This window comes from Musa acuminata, chromosome BXJ2-4 (genome assembly GCF_036884655.1).
Source record: "Musa acuminata AAA Group cultivar baxijiao chromosome BXJ2-4, Cavendish_Baxijiao_AAA, whole genome shotgun sequence".
NCBI classification, from domain to species: domain Eukaryota; kingdom Viridiplantae; phylum Streptophyta; class Magnoliopsida; order Zingiberales; family Musaceae; genus Musa; species Musa acuminata.
Window position 1 is genome coordinate 1,412,224 of NC_088341.1, and position 18,404 is coordinate 1,430,627.

At 37.5% G+C, this 18,404-nt stretch overlaps 2 protein-coding genes across 5 annotated transcripts; both read left to right on the forward strand.

The window, feature by feature from the left end:
* Nucleotides 1-3,444: 3,444 nt before the first annotated feature.
* Nucleotides 3,445-8,849, forward strand: LOC135609395 (probable protein phosphatase 2C 66). The gene is made up of 5 exons (XM_065102606.1): nt 3,445-3,831; nt 5,647-6,027; nt 6,303-6,420; nt 6,744-6,967; nt 7,961-8,849. The coding sequence occupies exons 1-5, from the start codon at nt 3,490-3,492 to the stop codon at nt 8,516-8,518; spliced, it is 1,623 nt and encodes a 540-aa protein (XP_064958678.1). The 5' UTR covers nt 3,445-3,489; the 3' UTR covers nt 8,519-8,849.
* A 1,944-nt stretch (nt 8,850-10,793) lies between these two features.
* On the forward strand, nt 10,794-16,509 carry LOC135609396 (probable WRKY transcription factor 2). Of its 4 annotated transcripts, none has more exons than XM_065102608.1 (6): nt 10,794-11,102; nt 11,536-12,043; nt 12,973-13,155; nt 14,554-15,374; nt 15,516-15,674; nt 15,793-16,509. In XM_065102608.1, exons 2-6 carry the CDS (start codon nt 11,582-11,584, stop codon nt 16,355-16,357), a joined length of 2,190 nt encoding a protein of 729 aa, XP_064958680.1. In that variant the 5' UTR covers nt 10,794-11,102; nt 11,536-11,581; the 3' UTR covers nt 16,358-16,509. The 4 variants fall into 4 exon arrangements, with proteins under 4 accessions (XP_064958680.1, XP_064958682.1, XP_064958679.1 ...); XM_065102610.1 differs by having other exon boundaries at nt 11,545-12,043; nt 14,557-15,374; XM_065102607.1 differs by having other exon boundaries at nt 10,965-11,102; nt 11,545-12,043.
* Nucleotides 16,510-18,404: the final 1,895 nt, after the last annotated feature.

The window sequence follows — 18,404 nt, forward strand, 5'->3', positions numbered from 1 at the left end:
CAAGCATTCATCATCATCATCATTGCTAATATGCAAATCCTCAGAATCACCAGGGGATTTCCAAGCACAGAAGACAGTAATCAACCTTTTTAGATTGAAAAATGAAGTAGAAGTTTCTTTTCAGAAAAAAACTTTTTCTTTAAGATCTCTTGAGGTCTCTTGTTGGATGCTTGAACAGTTCAGTACTTGCTAAAATTCATGCAATTCATTTGTTGGTATGCAAGTCTAATGGCAATAAACTCCTCTCTGTGATAGTTCAACTTGCTAAAATCCATACAATGCATTTGTTGCTATCCAAGTCTAGTGACAATAAACTACTCTCTTGATAGTTCAACTTGCCCACTAGGCTAACAAAGAGGGTACAAGCCAAATCTTTAAATTTAATATGTATTTCAGAAGTCAATCAAGTACTCAAACAGTATGTTAGTGACAGAAAAAGCTGTGAGTGCCAATCTGTGGTGCAGGTTGCTAAATAAGCTAAAAAAATGCACAGGCCTTTGTTTGGCCATTATCACTTTCATTTCCATGGATTGTTACAATAAAAAAGGGAAATTAAGGCCTATGGAAAAACTTGAATTCTATGCTTGTTTGACCAAAGTTTCCTTGTGCCTATGACCCTTGTTTCAGCCCCTAACCACAATGACAATTACCACAAAGATATGATATCTTGACCAAGGCATAGAAATATCCTTCTCTTAGCTCTTCCTAGTGCCTCAATAGCCGACAACAGAAAAATATTGAAGCAGAGAATTGAATCCAAATGGTCCACAACAGTGGTAGCTAGTCATAAGAAGAAAAGTATTTAACTATGGAGAGTGACAATTATCTCACCATATTGAAGTGTGGTGGGGATTTTCCAACTACTGCATATTAGATCCAATACATGGTGGGCATGTCCAACTGCAAAATTGATCCTGCCTTTGAGAGCCATGAAAAATTCATTTAGAATTTCCATCAAAGCCAGTAGGAATGTAGGAAAACAAAAAAGGAATCAATTATAAATTGTAGAAACATATGGAAGCACAAAATGAATTTGTACTTTCTGCATGTTACTCACTTGTAGTTATGTTGCGGATTTGGCTTGTGATGCAGTGGTTTAAGCTCGATCATGTCACCATGAGTATTCAAATGACTTGAATAATGTAGATTAGTATATCTTGGTTGTGTGCCATGGCATTATTGTTTGACATATCTCTAGTAGCTTCACCTATCTTTTCTCACATAGAAATAAGAGAAAGGGGGGAAGAAATAAATAAAAAGCAAACTGGTCATGTGAGGTGACCATGTATTCAGTAACTTTCTAGAGAAAAAGTAGGTTGATGTACTGATAAACAAATAAATTAAATGGACAGCAGATTAATGTGGTTAATAATCCATGATTTAGAAGTAAGCTAGGGACTTGAAACTGCTTAGAAAGAACTAATATTGTCATTAATAGCTGATCAAACTGAGAATGCCTTCCTACTCAGCAAGTCTTTTAGATGGGGTTTAAATGAATCATATGCTTTCATGTGCTTAGGCCATGGTGATAAATGAATTGGTACAATAGGCTGTTGTGGTTGAGTGACCCCTCTGCTCATTGTGGAAGAATGTGACAGAGAAGCTTGTCCTGAATGGAGGGACAGACATCAAGTCAGTCCATCCCCCACCCACATGCTCTGCAGAAAATATACTTGTTATTATGGTTTGAAATAACACTTCTGCTTCGACTTTTGACCCTAATTTATGAGAATTAGAAAGCTCATGTTTCACTTCCAAAAGGAAAAGAAGAGAGGAAGAAATGTTATGCTGTTGCATGCAGTAACCATACCTATGACAAGTTCTGCAGTAGGTACTCAAATTAAATGCAGAGCATGGTAGGTCATTCATAAATGCTACCTGCTGTTATCTTCTTCTTGTTTTTACTCTCTGCAACTGTGACTTCTTTAGGCACAAGCAGTAGCAGCATGAGCTAACTTTTCTTTTGGAGTCTCTGGATGGAGTATGTTTTCTTTGTTCTGGTGAAGAACCAAAACAAGCAAGCATTAAGTACAGGATGACAATGCCAAACTTAAGTAATTTGTGAGGTCAAGAGCTGAGAATTGATAGTTTATGATGCTTGTTAATTAGCTCCTTGGCCAGCTTAATGGACTACTAGTCTTTTTTGTTTTTTCTTCTTCAACTTGTGAATGTTTTCCAACTTCAAAGGAATTTTGAAGGACTGCTTGTTAATTTTATGAGCTTAAATTGTAATTAGTAGAAGACTAATATCAAATGAACAATCAAGATAATCAATAATAACACATAAACTCAAACCAATCAACATAAGATTGATTTTTATACATTATTTTCTTTAATCAAGAAAAATTTAAAATTTTCACAATGTAACAAATAATAAAACATACAGAATAATTTCTTTCTTAAATAAATTATACACTCACATATTCTGAATCTTTTTCACTTACTTTGGATCTGTTAGAGAAGAGCCCTAATGAGGACTTAATTATCAAAATCTTAAGATACATAGTATATTTAAAAGATAATAAATCTTAATTTATATAGTTTTTTTCGTACTTGAATTCCTTATCTTGAATATTTGATTCGATCAATCCTAACAATTACTAATACCTAATGAAATAATAAACAACCCATAGTTGACTCAACCTTATCATGAGGAGCCAAAATTTGATATAGGTCCAAATCGAGCTACCTAATCTCATGCATAATTAGATAATGTAGTAATGGATTACCAAACTTAGTGCTTTGATTAATGTGGATAGAGAAGAAGAACGAAACATTGCTTGCTCTCCTTTCGTTGTCATTGACAACAGTGTGGGCAATCAAAGCTACAGCTTTTCTCATCACTACCTTTTATCTAGACAACAAGAGGATGGATCAAAAGGAATCAAACAAAAAGACACGCATCATCATCTATGTCTTTGTCATCCTCTTCCGAATCCTTCGACGCAAATTAATTGGGATGATTTGTGCATGCTATCCAACAATGTTCAAATACAAACTTGAACTGAGTTATAATCCACGATGATTACTGTATATTTATCTTACTCAACTCTTTTTTTATATACGGAGCACAAAAAACTAAAAGAATTTGTGGCCTTCTCTATTTACTTAGAATTTTCTCTCTTTTTTTAAAGAGAAAAAACAGTGTGAAATTATTTCTTACACTGAATAAGGACAAAAATTAATTAATCAATAAATTTAAGATATTTATATTAATGAAATCTTGAAGAAATAAAAAATAAAAAAAATGATTATTAAGTATCCCCTTGAAATTTTTTAGATCACACCTTCTATTTCCATTGTGTGTGCGTGTATATATATATATATATATATATATATATATATATATATATATATATATATATATATATATATATATATATATATATACTTTGATTTCTAAGTAATAAACTCCAACCGGTCGCTTACATAACATGACGCTCTTAGTGGCACCAAAACGAGTCTTTCTTTTGCTCTCGGGGATACTTGATGGGCTCGTGCCTCTCCGCATCCCCGTCGCCGGTGACGGTGGAGGGAACTCCGACGGTGGGCTCAGGCTACGGAGGCTCCTCCTCGGCCCTCCCTCGTCTCGGCTCCAAGAGCTGGAGGGGGAGGAAGAAGGTAAGGAAGGAGAAGCAGAAGAGAGGCAGACGGGGGGCAGGTAGCGGCGGGCGGCGGCGGGAAACGGCCGACGGCGGCTGCGAGGCCGTGGAGGATGAGCTCCGCCGCATGCCGGGCCGGATGTTCTTGAATGACGCCAGCGAGGTCGCTTGCCTGTACACGCAGCAGGGACGGAAGGGGACTAACCAGGATGCAATGATCGTGTGGGAGGTATCTATCTGCTTGTCGGCTCTTGTTCGCTTTTATGGCGACAAATGATGGTTTTCGTTGGCAATACTACGTGGTTTCGTTCGCAAGAATGTGTCTTTATGCGTAGTGGTGATGAATTGATGCTCTGTCTATTTTGCTCTTCTTGTTGCATATTGTTTGTCCAATTAAACTCAGTCTTTTCCTTTCAGTATGATTTTTTTTCTTGGAATGGAAGCATTATGTAGCGTGTTTTACTCAAAAAAAAAAAAAAATCTACTTTTGATAATTGGCTTCTGTTTGACTGATTTTGGGGGAAGTTCGTGATATTTTGCTTCTTAAATCTTGATTTTTTGTGGAATTTGTGGTTGGTGATTCCACTCGTAATTGGAAGGCTATTAGTTTCTGACGATTTGCAATATACAGCAATATCTTGCATGGTGATGTATCTGTTTCCCTGGTGTCCTTCAATGTTTCTTCCCTGTGTCTTATTTCTTTTTCACAAATTCTTTGGTAAATATCCAATGTTCCCTTGGGATTTTTTTTTTCTTAATCTAGTAATTCTATAAGTTAATATCGAGGTTCTTTTTGCTGCTCTAATTTGTAATTATTACTAGAATAAAAACATAAAGAAGCCCATTTCTGAAATATAAGAAAGAGGCCAGAACAGTTAAGAATCTTACACTTATAGATTGCACTATCTATCATCAATGCTTAAAAATTTTAGTTAAATAATAGTTTCCAAAATTAGCACATTATGTAATTTCACATTGACAATTATGCTTACTTCTAGTTTTCTGTAGTTACCCGTGACTTCTAGTTTTCATGCCTCTGCGCTCGTTTGTGATAGATTTGCTTTTTGCATAGTAGTTACTCATTAACTGCACTCTGATTTGTTATTTTTACTCCAGTCTTGAAGGAAAGTTAGAGCATGGCATACATATTGTCTCTAACATATATGTATTGCTATACATCCATATTGGCATATTTACCAAAAGAGACAAGATTGCCTAAGCATGGAGCTACCCCTGCATTAAACTGTCTTCATTTAAATTCTCATATAAATGAAAATATATATGACATATGTCAATAGAATAACTAAGTCTGTATCCTCAATTCTGTAGTGAACTAATCATGCGGGTGTTTTGGTGCCAAAATCTAGTAAATTGAAGATACCTAAATATATGTAATCCAAATGAGTTGAGATAATCTATATTCTGATCTTCCCAAATGCATCAATTATTTATGCTTATTACAAAGACACATGAAATCTGGAGAAATTTATTAACTAATGAGATTTTTGCAATAGCTGCATGGCATCTTTAAAGAATATGTCAGAGTTCATGGCCATCTGATTGCTGAAGCCTTCACATTGTCAAATGCGATTGCAAATAAATGGCCTTTTAAGCATCTGTTTCCTAGAGAATTACTCTGTAAAATAGTAGGCCGTGGGAGAGGAAACTGAGCTTTGACAAAATGAACAATTGAATCTATGCTTAATCTTACTTTTATTAGAATGAGTACCTGATTAGGTAAAGGCAAGAGAGATGACTCAAAGCAGGTGCAGCAGCTAAATTAGAAGTTTCTTGCTGCTGGGTTTGTCTTGTTGGTCATTGTAATAGCTATTGCTTTTCCAATAACACATGCTTGTTACCTTGTTGCTATTGCCTTGTTACTCCACCTGCATATATTATTTATGTATGATGTTCATTACAATCATTTAGATAACATGGAAAAACCTTCATTTTTACCAACCAGTATATACATATTGCCTTCATTGCAAACGCTACCATTTGGAACTTCTTGTTGATTACATTACAATGATATGTGTGTTTGTAGAATTTCTCTTTGACAAAAGGCACCATTTTCTGCGGGGTGTTTGATGGTCACGGTCCATATGGTCATATGGTTGCTAAGAAAGTCAGAGATTCTCTTCCTCTAAAGTTGTCCACCCAATGGAGAGTTAGAGTTAACAGTCACGAGAATCCTGATCTAAATGGTAGTATTTCTGGGAGCATGGACTCTGAAGAAATGGCATCTTTTAGCAAAGATGATAATTGGAGTGACTACGTGGATGAGAATGAAAAAGTGCCTGAGATGTATCTTCCACTGAAGCAATCTTTCCTGAAGGCATTTAGATTGATGGACAAAGAGTTGAAGTTTCATCCAATGATCGATTGTTTTTGTAGTGGAACTACAGCAGTTACTATAGTAAAGCAGGTAATAGTTGAGTTGCAAAATGTTTTTGTTTCTTCACATTATTCTTGTCTTTCTGGTGCTTAAAAGAAATTCCAAAGTCGACTTGGTTTAGGGATTCTAGACTTCCTAATTTTTGAAGTTTTTAATTAGTCATCATTATTATTTACTAATGCATGTAGTTTCGGATAGTTTAAAACAATAAGTTTTTTGGTGAACTTTTAAGTAGTTGCCAAAACTTAAAATTGGTTTTGTCTCGATCTATTTGGTGGCCATTAAGTTTGACTTTTCTTCTACAGGGACAGGACCTTGTTATTGGAAACATTGGTGACTCAAGAGCGATAATGGGAACACGAGACGAGGACAATAATTTAATTGCTACACAGTTGACCGTTGACCTGAAGCCCAATCTTCCTAGTAACTATAACTTTTATCGAAAGCACTGTTGGCATAAAATATTGATAGAATAGAGCATTCACTTTGCTTCTATCGGAGTGTTTTCATTTTACGTAGGGCTTATGTTACTGATCTATATAATAATCCAGGTCTTTGCCATAATTAATCAATTATTTTAAGAGGTGAAACAATTCACTCTTAAGTCTTAAGTCTACAATTTCACAGTTCTATGTCTATATTTCTTCGTTGATGAGTGATGTTCACTTCTCATTGTTGACAAGCTTTAGTAATCTCCTTAACTTATTAGGTCTACCTGGGATTAAACTTTAATATGTTGTCACTAGGGGAAGCTGCCAGAATCCAGCAATGCAAGGGAAGAGTTTTTGCACTGCAAGATGAACCAGAAGTCGCACGTGTTTGGTTGCCAAACAACAATTCCCCTGGATTGGCTATGGCCAGGGCTTTTGGGGATTTCTGTCTTAAAGATTATGGTCTAATATCAGTTCCAGAAATTTCATATCGCCATCTGACTGAGAAAGATGAGTTTATAGTTCTTGCCACCGATGGGGTATTTTTCTTTTCCTGTCATTGTGTAATTTCCTTTGCTAAATACTGTTGCAAAATTAAAATGTTAGTTTTAGATCAAGTACTATCTAGATTGATAGATATGTGTGAAAAATCTTTCTGTAATATTTTATTATCTTAGAATTATGAAAACCAGATTAGTGTAGCCCAATTGGCATCTGTATTCTGTGGTTGCATCATAAACTTATTTTGCAGTTGTCTTTATCCCTCTCATTGGACATCATCATCACTCTTGCAAAACTATCCTTTACGCAGTCCTTTTGAATATAGAAAATATTCTTCAGTAGACTATCTGTCAGAAGGTATTTTCCATTGGCATTGTTATTTGTGCTGCATAAGGATTGCCATGTTTTGGTATGAAGGCATGCTGATACTTATTTGGTACAGTATGATCATGTGCCATGCTGACTGGCATGTCCCTGTGCCGGCTATTAAATGTAAAGATTAACATAGCCATATGTTGGCACCAGTTGGCATGACATCTGTTGGGCACGGCATGTTTCGAGTTCCAGTTGGCTCCATGGCACCTCATACTGCATGAAGTTATCAGAATATTAAACCCAAATATGAAAAGGCATGGCACCTCATACTTTTTGTTCGTATTAGACCCAAATCTTGTATGAAATACTTTTTCTTTAAGACATTGTTGTTCATATGTTTGGCTGTTGGCATTGTGAGGCTGTCGGTCTACAATTTAGTGAAAATTCTCCTATTTGTTCTTTACAATTGGTCCCACTAGAGTAGCCATCTAATTCATTCTTCACAGGTCTTTTGTGTTTTTGCTAGTGCATGCTTCTGTTGTGTAACCAATACTGATCCATATCGTAATTAGTAAAATATTAACCATCAGTCATGAATCTTTTCTCATTTAGTCATTTTCAATTAACATTTTGCTTGCATGATATTTACATTGATGAAAAGGTAGCTTGATTTAGAAGATTATATAGTTTCTAACATGAGGATTAATTTTGTGCAGGTTTGGGATGTTCTTTCTAACAAGGAGGTAGTAGATATTGTTGTATCAGCACCCACTCGCAGCAGTGCTGCCAGAGCTGTTGTCGACTGTGCAGTGCGAGAATGGCAGCTTAAGTTTCCTACATCAAAGGTCGATGACTGTGCTGTCATCTGCCTATTCTTGGGACACATATCATCTGATGCATCTCAGAATTGCGACTCGAACAAGAAACAGACCGAGCCAAAAAAGCCAATGGTGTTGGGTCTTACTGATAAAGAAGTTATAGGCGAACAAGAAACATGTGAATTGAAATCATCGATCACTGTTGATACTACTGGATTGGAACCCTCTTATGCTCTTCACAGTGCAAATGAGATTGTTTCAGTATCTGAGGGACCCCAAGTGATGACTGTGCCAGAAAATTCCCAATCTACCAGGAGCCTTGCCCATTGTATATCCGTTCTTGAGGAGGAGGAATGGTCAGCCTTAGATGGTTTCACTAGGGTAAATTCCCTACTTAATATTCCTAGATTTTTATCTGGTGATAAAAGAACCTCTAGTTGGAAAAAATGGTTGTGAGAAGCCACAATCACCTCCAAAATCTGAATCTGGATATTCTTGTTGTTATCTAATGCAAAGTTGGAATGATCAAGATGAAAAAACAAAAAATTCATAAGATCTGGTGCTGGATCTGGAAATTATTGTACTGAATTTTATCCATCTGCCTGAGTCTTTAATCCAACATTATCATTTCGATTTGGATTACCAGTATTGTCTAATCGACTGTAGAAGAGCAACACAAGGCCTACATTATGTTACTTTGATGTTGGAGGTTTACACTTGACAGGTTTCTTTTCTCATTGTAAAAAGTTTTTTTTTGGGAAAAAAAAAAGCCTGTGAATTACATCCACTTATATGAAAAAATGTCGGTGTGTTTTATCGGGGAATTAGCTATATTTCATTTTATTTTTTCAAAGGGATATTAATCGTTAGGAACTTCGACCTGATCATTTCGGAGTAAGCCCCGAGACAAACGTGGATTATCCCGAGAGGAGAGACAAAATTATCGGTAAGCCGGTCAGAGTTAAGGCTCCTTCATCTGTGTTAAAAGTAATGTTTGGCTCCTGCAACCATCAGTTTCCCTTTGATTTTTCTTCTTTTCTGAACCCTCGTATGTTATCCTGCAAACTACTTTCGTTTGGAACACACTTCACTTGGAAATGCACACTAATCATCAAGGAATTAGAAATATTAAGCATTAATGGTTTCGATATCACTTGAAGAATTTCTTGTTTCTTCTTTATTGTTGACTTTGTGATTCTTTTCTTTGATCAGTTGTAAATTGATCTGTCTTTATCGTTGCTCTTGCGATCTTTCTTTGCCAACACACTTCATCCAACTCCAAATGGAAAGAGACTTCCCCACCATTCCTTATTCCTTGCAAGCTTCACTCATCCAAGTGCGTCTACTAGTCTTTCTATTTGGCTTGCAGAGGAGAACTTGCAGCAGCAGCCTTCTCGCCGTGATCGTCGAAGTTGCGGCGCAAAGACTGCTCTCCAGAAGACTACCATGAGGCTCTGTTTGAATACGTGGCTCGTGGAGAGGTCGAGCAGAGGGAGAAAAGCAATTACAATTACTTGCTTTCCTTTCCTTCTTTCTCCTCAGCTAAGTAGAATCGAGCTAATTTACTGCGTCCAAACGAGCACTGTAATCCAAACAACCCTTTTTCCATGCTTCATCATTAGAGCTTCTCACCGAAACACTGTTCTATCTCGTTATAAACTTTATAGAGCCTGATGTTGGAGAAACATTACCGAGATGGGTGACACAGGTGCATCGACAGCGTCAATGGTCAAGGGTGGAGCTCAAGCTGTAGTCCAAAAGGAGTGCTGTGGGGAGAGAGTCTTCAGATATGGGGATTCTCTTGGAAGAAGAAATGCCCCTTCCTTCCACCATGAAAAGGACTCGGCAACAATCACTTTTGTCATGTCGTGCACTCCAATTAAGCTTTCACTTGCCACCTAAAATGGAACTGCATAATCTTTTCTCAGGCAAAGCAAAAGACACTTTGGAACCTCATTTCTTGCAAAACCATGATTTGTGCTATCGTTAGCTAAACAATTAGAGAAGACAAACAATAATAGAAATAAAAAAGAGGTGACAATTGGTAGCAACACAAAGAAACTGTAATCTATCTTTCCACATGGCAATGCCACCATTCCCATAAGATGCGGCTTTCCTTCACCCTCCACTCCCTCCCTCCCTCCCTCCTCTATTTACCCTCCATTAAACAAACAATAAACCGAGTTTGATTAAGCACTTCAAGATTGCATTTTGATCATTTAAGTCTTTCATATATCCATTTTCCTTCCCGTTTCTCATTTAAATAATTCTTCGATTAAACTTAGATTTTTGAAAGTTGTCGACAAAATAAAAATATTGATTCCTAAAAGAGTTGCGTGAGGTATTAAATCAAATCTTCATCCACAAAAAAATGCAAACAACAACTAACACAAGGGTGTTGGGATCAAGCAAATCAAAATGCAAAGATTCTTATCCTTTAGATAAACTACTGTGAAATGGGATACGATCGATCAATGCACTAAATATTTTGGCAATGTACAATTGCAATGTATCAAACGTGAAGAATCGAGCATTGACATAGGGATATGTCGAGAAATGTGGAGTGATGTGTTAATATAGAAATGATGAGAGTTAATCTGAAAAAGAATACAAAGAATATAAAACAGAAAAGGTGGAATAAATAAGGGAAAGAGAACAAACAAAAGAAGAGTTGTTCTCCATTTAATGCGCGCTCTCTTTAACCTTTCAATGCCAACAAATCCTTCCTAGTTCTCGTGTCTCCCTCTTGCTCTCTCTCCTCTCTCTCTTTTTCCTCCTCCTTTTCTCGGTCAAACCGCCCTCTCCCTCTCTTTCTCTCTTTTTTAGAGAGAAAGCAGGGAGATTTATTGGGAGAATTTTTGGATTTCCCCGAGGAAGCAACAAATGTGTGTGATTTATGTCTCGTTGATGCTTGCCTCCCCCTGTAGCACCTGTCCCTGTCCATTCCCTGGTGTTGCAGCCTCGGAGCTCGAAGCTGACCAATCATTGGATGTTTTCGAAGCCTCTGTTCCTGCTCCCACCTTCCAAGTGGTGTGATTCGGTCCGTAACTTTTGCCTTGCATCCTTTACTTGGTTCTTTTTGCTTGTAATTCTTCCCTCCTGTTTTGTTTCTGTTGCAAAGATTCATTTTTGCGGGTTTTTGGTAGCTTCATTCCGGAGATGTATGTGGTCATTTGGACATTCTGGGTCTTCGTTCGTCCTGAAGTTTGTCGCTTTTTGTTGATTTTGTTACCTGTGATCGCCTAAAAATCGAAACTTTTTAGTAATCCAAGTCATTTTTCTTCAATTGCGTGATTGGGAATCCTTCAAAATCTCATCTTTCCCTTTCGCTCGCTGGTCTATTAGTTTGTTGTCAGGTTGCGTTGAAGGTAGGTTCTGATTTTTGTTTCTCTTGTTAGAACATTGGAATTCCGAGCCGCGTTTGTTCATAAGCTTCATCTGAATATAATCTTCTCCTTTATTTGCCTACTAAGATTCTGCAGGAATTTGTGCTGAATCAAGTGAAGAATTGAATTAATCATGGCTAAGACAGATGACAACAACGCCATGATCGACGACCGCCCACCTCCAAATCCTAGCTCAAGAGCCTTTCTTTCGAACTCTATAAACGAAGAATTTGGATCGAAATCATTCTCAGATTTCTTGACAGAGAATGGAAATGTGGGGTTTCCTTGGACATGTGAAAACCAGAAAATGGGCATAAACACAAAAATAGAAGAAGCTGAGCCTGGAAACGACTTCTCAAATGATGCCTCAGTGCAACCAAAACCTTTTGATGCCCCCAAATCATGCTCTGCTGTAGGTCTTGCTGAGAGGATGGCAGCCAGAAAAGGATTTAATGTGCCGAAGCTTGATACAGCTCGGATACCACCGGCCACCATCGTTTCATCCTCGGAAATACGTTCCCCTTATTTGACTATTCCACCTGGTCTAAGTCCCACCATGTTGTTGGAGTCCCCGGTTTTTCTTGCTAATTGTCTGGTGAGATATTGTACCTTGCATTCTTTTAGTAGTTGTCGTGTTTTCTACATAAACACATTAAGGAAGTCAGATAGATGGAGAATATAAATTAAGAACTGCAACATAATATCAACAACTTTGCCGATAGTTAGTTGTTGTAGAGTGAGAAGAACCTCTACAGGGTCACTGTGTTCATTGATCCTTTGTTGAATGCACCAACATCATCGTGGTTCTTAACCAAGTAGTGAAAGAACACATGGATTTTTGTTGTTCATGAATCAGAGCACTTGTTACCTTTAAACAAAATGATAGCATATATGGATTTGCCCATGGTCCTTGTGTTTAACTTCTTTGGCAAAAAAAAAAAAAAGAAGAAGAAATTTCTGTGAGGTTACAGGAAATAAGTGTTGATTCAATATGTTACGTAAAAGGCTCATTTACAATTCGGCATTAATTTTCCTTAATTGCTTATATTACATCATCATTGAGAATGCTAGTGATACATAGTCAGACTGATAAATTATCCGATCGGAGCAGGTGGGTTCGCATTTTAACTTGGGCTAGGAAAATGATAAGGACAAGCATGGCATTTTCTACTTCAGTAAATCAATGGTGCACACTGTTGGAGACATTTTATGCAAGTCCGCTGCTAGTTATTTCATGCTTACACAAAAAAGTTGAAAAATATACAATTTAGTCAACAATTCGGTGGAGCTTAAAAATATATGAATATAAGTAGAAAGGTCTTGAGAGCTGTGTATCAGTTTCTTGGTGTTCTTTTGCCATTTTTTCTGTTAATTCAATGCATATTGGCATTGAGGTCCTAGGGAATTTTAAACTTGGCCATTTTTATATTTGAAAGTTTTCTACTTGTCATATTCAGTTCATTAACATATAGGGCTGAAACTCTGGGTCTCTTGTTACCTGACTTTTCGTTGTTATTTTTCTAGGCTCAACCATCTCCAACAACAGGCAAGTTCAATTTTGCAGATATTGATTCAAACCCAATGTCACTCTCACTTTCAGCAGTTTCTACTAAAAGTGACAACGATCTATTTGAAGACATTCCAGAAGCATTTTCCTTTAAGCCTCCTCTGGAATCACACTCACACCTCTCAAGCACTGAAGAAAAGGTAATGTTGTGGATGCCTGGACAAACTTCTGTTGCTGCTATAGTTTTCTGATGACTCATCACTGTATGCACAGATATTATCTAGAACCTTATTGCTAAGATGAAGGCTTTGATCATACTGATCCTGAATTATTGATCAAATCACAATTTGTTCTATGTCATTGAGATAGTATTTATTTTTCCACCTACTTGAATCATATGTTCAAAATCTTCAAAGAACATAGACTTCATTTGTAAGTCATTTGAGCATTGTAAATCATGCCAATTTGTATCGATTTTGATTTTGGAGTCTACACAATCGGTTTTGTATTATTTTCTGTCTACCAGTAGGATTCTGGCTCAACTTACACACCACAAAGGAAGTTACGGTGGCACGTTTCACCAAGAAAATAGCAGTCATCTTGCAAGGCTTTGTTTGTTTCCTTTATCAGTTTATAAGTTCTGTTGCAATGAGGATCAGTTTAAATGCCTCAAATCGATGGAAATATGTGCTTTTATAATTTATAATTCTTTTTGCTATTTCTGTATTTTTTAACTTCCAGTGGCCAAATATGTTAGGTCAAGAGCAATATAGATATGGGTTTGATATATAAAATTACATTTTAACAATTTGGTGACCTATAAAAGGTTTGTGAAATAACCTTTATACAGAATCTCCCAAGTTGTATCATTAAATTGTGTATTGGTGCTGCCCAACCTGCTATGTTCCCTTTTAGAATTGCCTACTACGTCCCTAATTTGTCAATTGTGGAAATTCTCTTATTAGTAAATAAAATAACTTGATTGATCTGACCAACTTGCTTAATGATATTTGCATGGTAGTTAGGAAAATGTATAGCTGGAAAGAAGCATTTATCTACCTGATTACACATGAAGAAACATATTCTATCTTTTCCTCTAAGCCTGCATTGGCATCCAACTAGGCAGATTGAGAACTAATGGAGATAGTAACGGTAAATAGTCAAGGCCGGACTGTTATTTTAGTGAATAACTGTTATGTTGAATGTTCTTCTCCTGCTTAGGAGACACTTTGAGAATTATCATTTTAGGCTTTATTGTCTTTATTAAACAGTTTTTAGGCTTTCTATCCATATTTGGTGGAGGAATTATCATTCTTGCTGTCTCTATGAACCTACCTTCTGATGCAAAAGCTTTTTGCACCCTGGTTTTCCAAATGACTGAAACATTTTTTGTTGCCCTTTTCTTGGCATAGTTATGCATATCTTCTTTATGGTGACTTTTTCGGCTCTTTGTTAGATTGACAAAATAAATTTACCACACAAACTCTTCAGCGTAAGATATATGTATTTTAACAAATATGTTTATCAGTATCTTATTCACATATACATTTAGCAGTCCATACACTAATGTTTGTAAGGTGGTTTTGGATTTTGTTCAGCAGCAGGAGTTGCCAGGCATTGAGGTGTCCATTCAATCTGGAAAACCTACGCAAACAGGAACCATAGAAGCTGACAATAATAACTTCCAGATTCAACAAAAATTTCACCTTCAGGCTGGCTTTTCTGTCCCATCCGATAGAAAAGATACCTCTGATAATATTATGTTGAACCAGAGAGTCTCTGACTCCATCGTTGGAACTGATTATGCTCCGACTGTCGATACCCAGCAGGATGGGGAAGCAGACCTAAGAGGAGAACTTTCTGCAGCTGTTGGCACTCCAGCTGAGGATGGATACAATTGGAGGAAATATGGCCAAAAACAGGTAAAGGGCAGTGAATATCCAAGAAGCTATTACAAATGCACAAATCCAAAATGTCAGGTGAAGAAAAAGGTAGAGCGATCTCATGAAGGTCACATCACCGAGATAATCTATAAGGGTGCCCACAATCACCCCAAACCTCACACAAGTCGCCGTTTATTGCACCAATTTGGTGACCCTCAGATTGATGGCTCTGAACAGCCTGGCTCACAAACAAGTTTTGATGGCAAGCCTGTAAAGGGAAGCTTACACAGCGGGAATGGAGGTCAAGATTGGTGGGGAGATAGCCTGGAGGCAACCTCATCAGCCCCTGTTGCCGCTGAACAGTGTGACCCTTCTAACTCCCTGCAACAGAACCAAGATGGCACTCATTTATCCCCGGAAGCTATTGGTGTTTCATCAACGATGTCCAATGATGAAGAAGAGGATGATCGAGCAACCCATGGCAGTGTCTCACTTGGTTGTGATGGTGAAGGAGATGAAACAGAGTCAAAAAGAAGGTTATTTTCTTGGTGCTACCTTACTGTCGACTTCCAGTAGTTTATTTGAGCAAGAAAAACATCTGATGACCTGACTTTGTCACCTGTAAATTTATGAGGATCGTAATAATTGGTTGTTTGTTTTCATCTGTTCTGATCCAGAAAGCTAGAAGCTTCTGCTATTGAAATGAGTGCAGCTTCAAGGGCAGTTCGCGAACCAAGAGTGGTGGTTCAGACTACCAGTGAGGTTGACATTCTCGATGATGGGTATCGTTGGCGCAAGTATGGTCAGAAGGTTGTCAAAGGAAACCCAAATCCCAGGTATCATAATTTCCTGTCATCGTCCAAATTATGGTTGCAAATGCAACTCTAATTCCTAGAAAAATCCCATTTGTTTTTCCACCGCTGATGGAGCTGAAATCTCGCTTTCTGGGTGCAGGAGTTATTATAAGTGCACCAATCCAGGATGCACAGTACGGAAGCACATTGAGAGGGCCTCACATGATCTCAAGTCGGTGATTACCACTTATGAGGGCAAGCATAACCACGATGTGCCAGTGGCAAGAAACAGTGGCCAACCCAGTTCTGCCCAGTCAAATACAACGGCCAATGCAGCTCCACAACATAATGGCCTTCTGCAAAGGCCTGAGCCAACCCAAGATGGCTTTGTGAGGTTTGATGGCCATGCAGCTCTCGGCACATTTGGCTTCCCGGGAAGAGAGCAGTTAGGACAACCATCCAGCTTCCCTTTTTCCATGGCACAACCGGGCCTGGCAAACCTTGCCATAGCTGGATTGGGTCCGATGGCAGCAGCAATGAAGATGCCGGTTGTTCCTCCGCTTCATCCTTATTTAAGTCATCTCCAGCTGACCGAAGCTGGATTAATGGTGCCGAAATTAGAGCCCAAGGAAGAATCCATGCCAGACTCAGAGCTGCCTGTGCTGAATGCCGCCTCAATTTATCATCAGATGATGAGCAGGCTTCCTCTAGGACCTCAGCTGTAAATAATAGAATGAAAGATGGATGCTTCTCTGTACACCTGAGAAGGGAAGGGAAAGAAAAGCCTCTCTTTTAGTTGTTTCAAGCATAGGATCAAGTGAACCTTGACATCATGCAAGGCATTACATTAAGTATAATGGTTTCATGTTGGCTTGTTTGGGCTGTGCTTTGCCAAGAAAAGACTTGGGAATTAGTTTACCGTGGACATGAAATGATAGCAGATACATTTAAACTTTCTCTATTTAAACGGAGTCATTTACAAATTGTTATCACCACCCTAAAGCTCTGATGAGTTCATGTACTTGAATGCTGCTGCTGCTGCAGAGAAAGAATTCATGCTTGACAAAAAGGAAACAAACATCTAACATGCTCACTCTGGAAACACAATGAAGGGAACATCAAACGAACAGTGGTGCTCAGGTAAACAAAACCTTCTTCCATCCATGAATGCTAGTGTTTGCAATTGGTTTATGACTCCATCCTTGGGCTAAAATGCATACCACCCAATTATCAGAAAAAGATGACCAGAACATCAACACAGTCGATCTTTCCTTCCCTGAAAGAAGAATCAAGATGAATTATGAGATCATTGAGGTGCATGCTCACTCTTCCCTACCTATGACTGGAGATGAAGGCAATGTCCTCAAACCTTCCTTTTTGTCGGCAATAATACTTGTGAGCCATTAGTAGGACATGTGATCTTCTGGGAGATGGTGTACTGCATTTAGCCCCATCGACCTTTTTACATGAACACACAAGTGGGTGGGCGCAGCTCCATGTCTGTGTCTCCCACTTCATCTTCTGTTCTCCAACTTGCAAGCTACCAAAGACCACTCTCGTCGAGGCCTAAATTAAACACCAAACAAGGAAAGATCAAATTTAAGCAGCTACAAGAGAGGAGATTGCATGTGAAAATGAGTGCTCGAAAGTATCTGCAGAGTGTGCTGGAAAGTGACATATATATATATAGATTATTAGTCAATGGAGGTGGAAGGTCTTCTCATCATCCGATGGAATTGCAGGAATTGAAGTCTCCACGACTAACGAGTGAAATGAGAATTAGTGATCCAACTTGAAAGATCCTTTTCATCATCACACACATTGTTTTCATTGGGTTCCAAGACAAATTTTAGGAGACTTGAACGCTTTAGTTATTAGTTCACGTAGATACCAAATTTTAGTAGGCTTCAAATGGCAATTTAAATGGACGAATTCACCCTCTCATTTTCAACATTTTCCTCTGGAATACTCTTTTCCCCATAGATCGATCCATTATTCTGTGTGATGATATTTTCAACAATATATAAAATTTATACAAAATATTATGTTTATTTTTTTTTACTATAATATTTTTAACAATGTAGTGTTTTTATACTGTGTTATAGTATTTTTTTAATATTATTAAAAACGCTATAACACAATGTAAGAAAATTATAATTAGATTTGTTATCCTATGGACTAATTTTTAAAAAACAGAAGGAAAAACGGATATACGACTGTGGCTATTTTATGTATTAAATAAAAAAAATCTTTTTAGAGAATTTTAAATTTTATTTTAAAAGTTCTAAAATATTTTTAAGAATTCTTCTCTTATTTCATCTCATCTATCTTTATTAATCTAATTCGAACTTATCTTGAGGGCCTATATAGCACAGGGCTCTATCTATCGTAGAAATTGTTTTCTCTCTTAAATTTTAAACGTGATAACTCATTTTTACGGATGAATGATTGTGCTCGCTTTTTTATCTTCTTGGAAGGGGCTCTAACTCCTTCAATTTTTATAGTTCTAATATAGTTTTTTTTTTTTTAGAAACTTTAATATTTGATACATGGCCAAATTCCAAAAGACAAATTCCATGGCCAAATTCATACTGAAACAAGAAGCACTAATCCATGGCCAAATTCCAAAAGACAAATGGAGCCATGCAAGAATAGTTCTTAGGATCTCTGCAACAGCTTCGCAGGACAAGCCCATCTCAATACTTTTTACCATGCGGACATAAATCACCAATAACTAGCTCTTTGGTGAGACATCAATCTTGTCATGTCCAA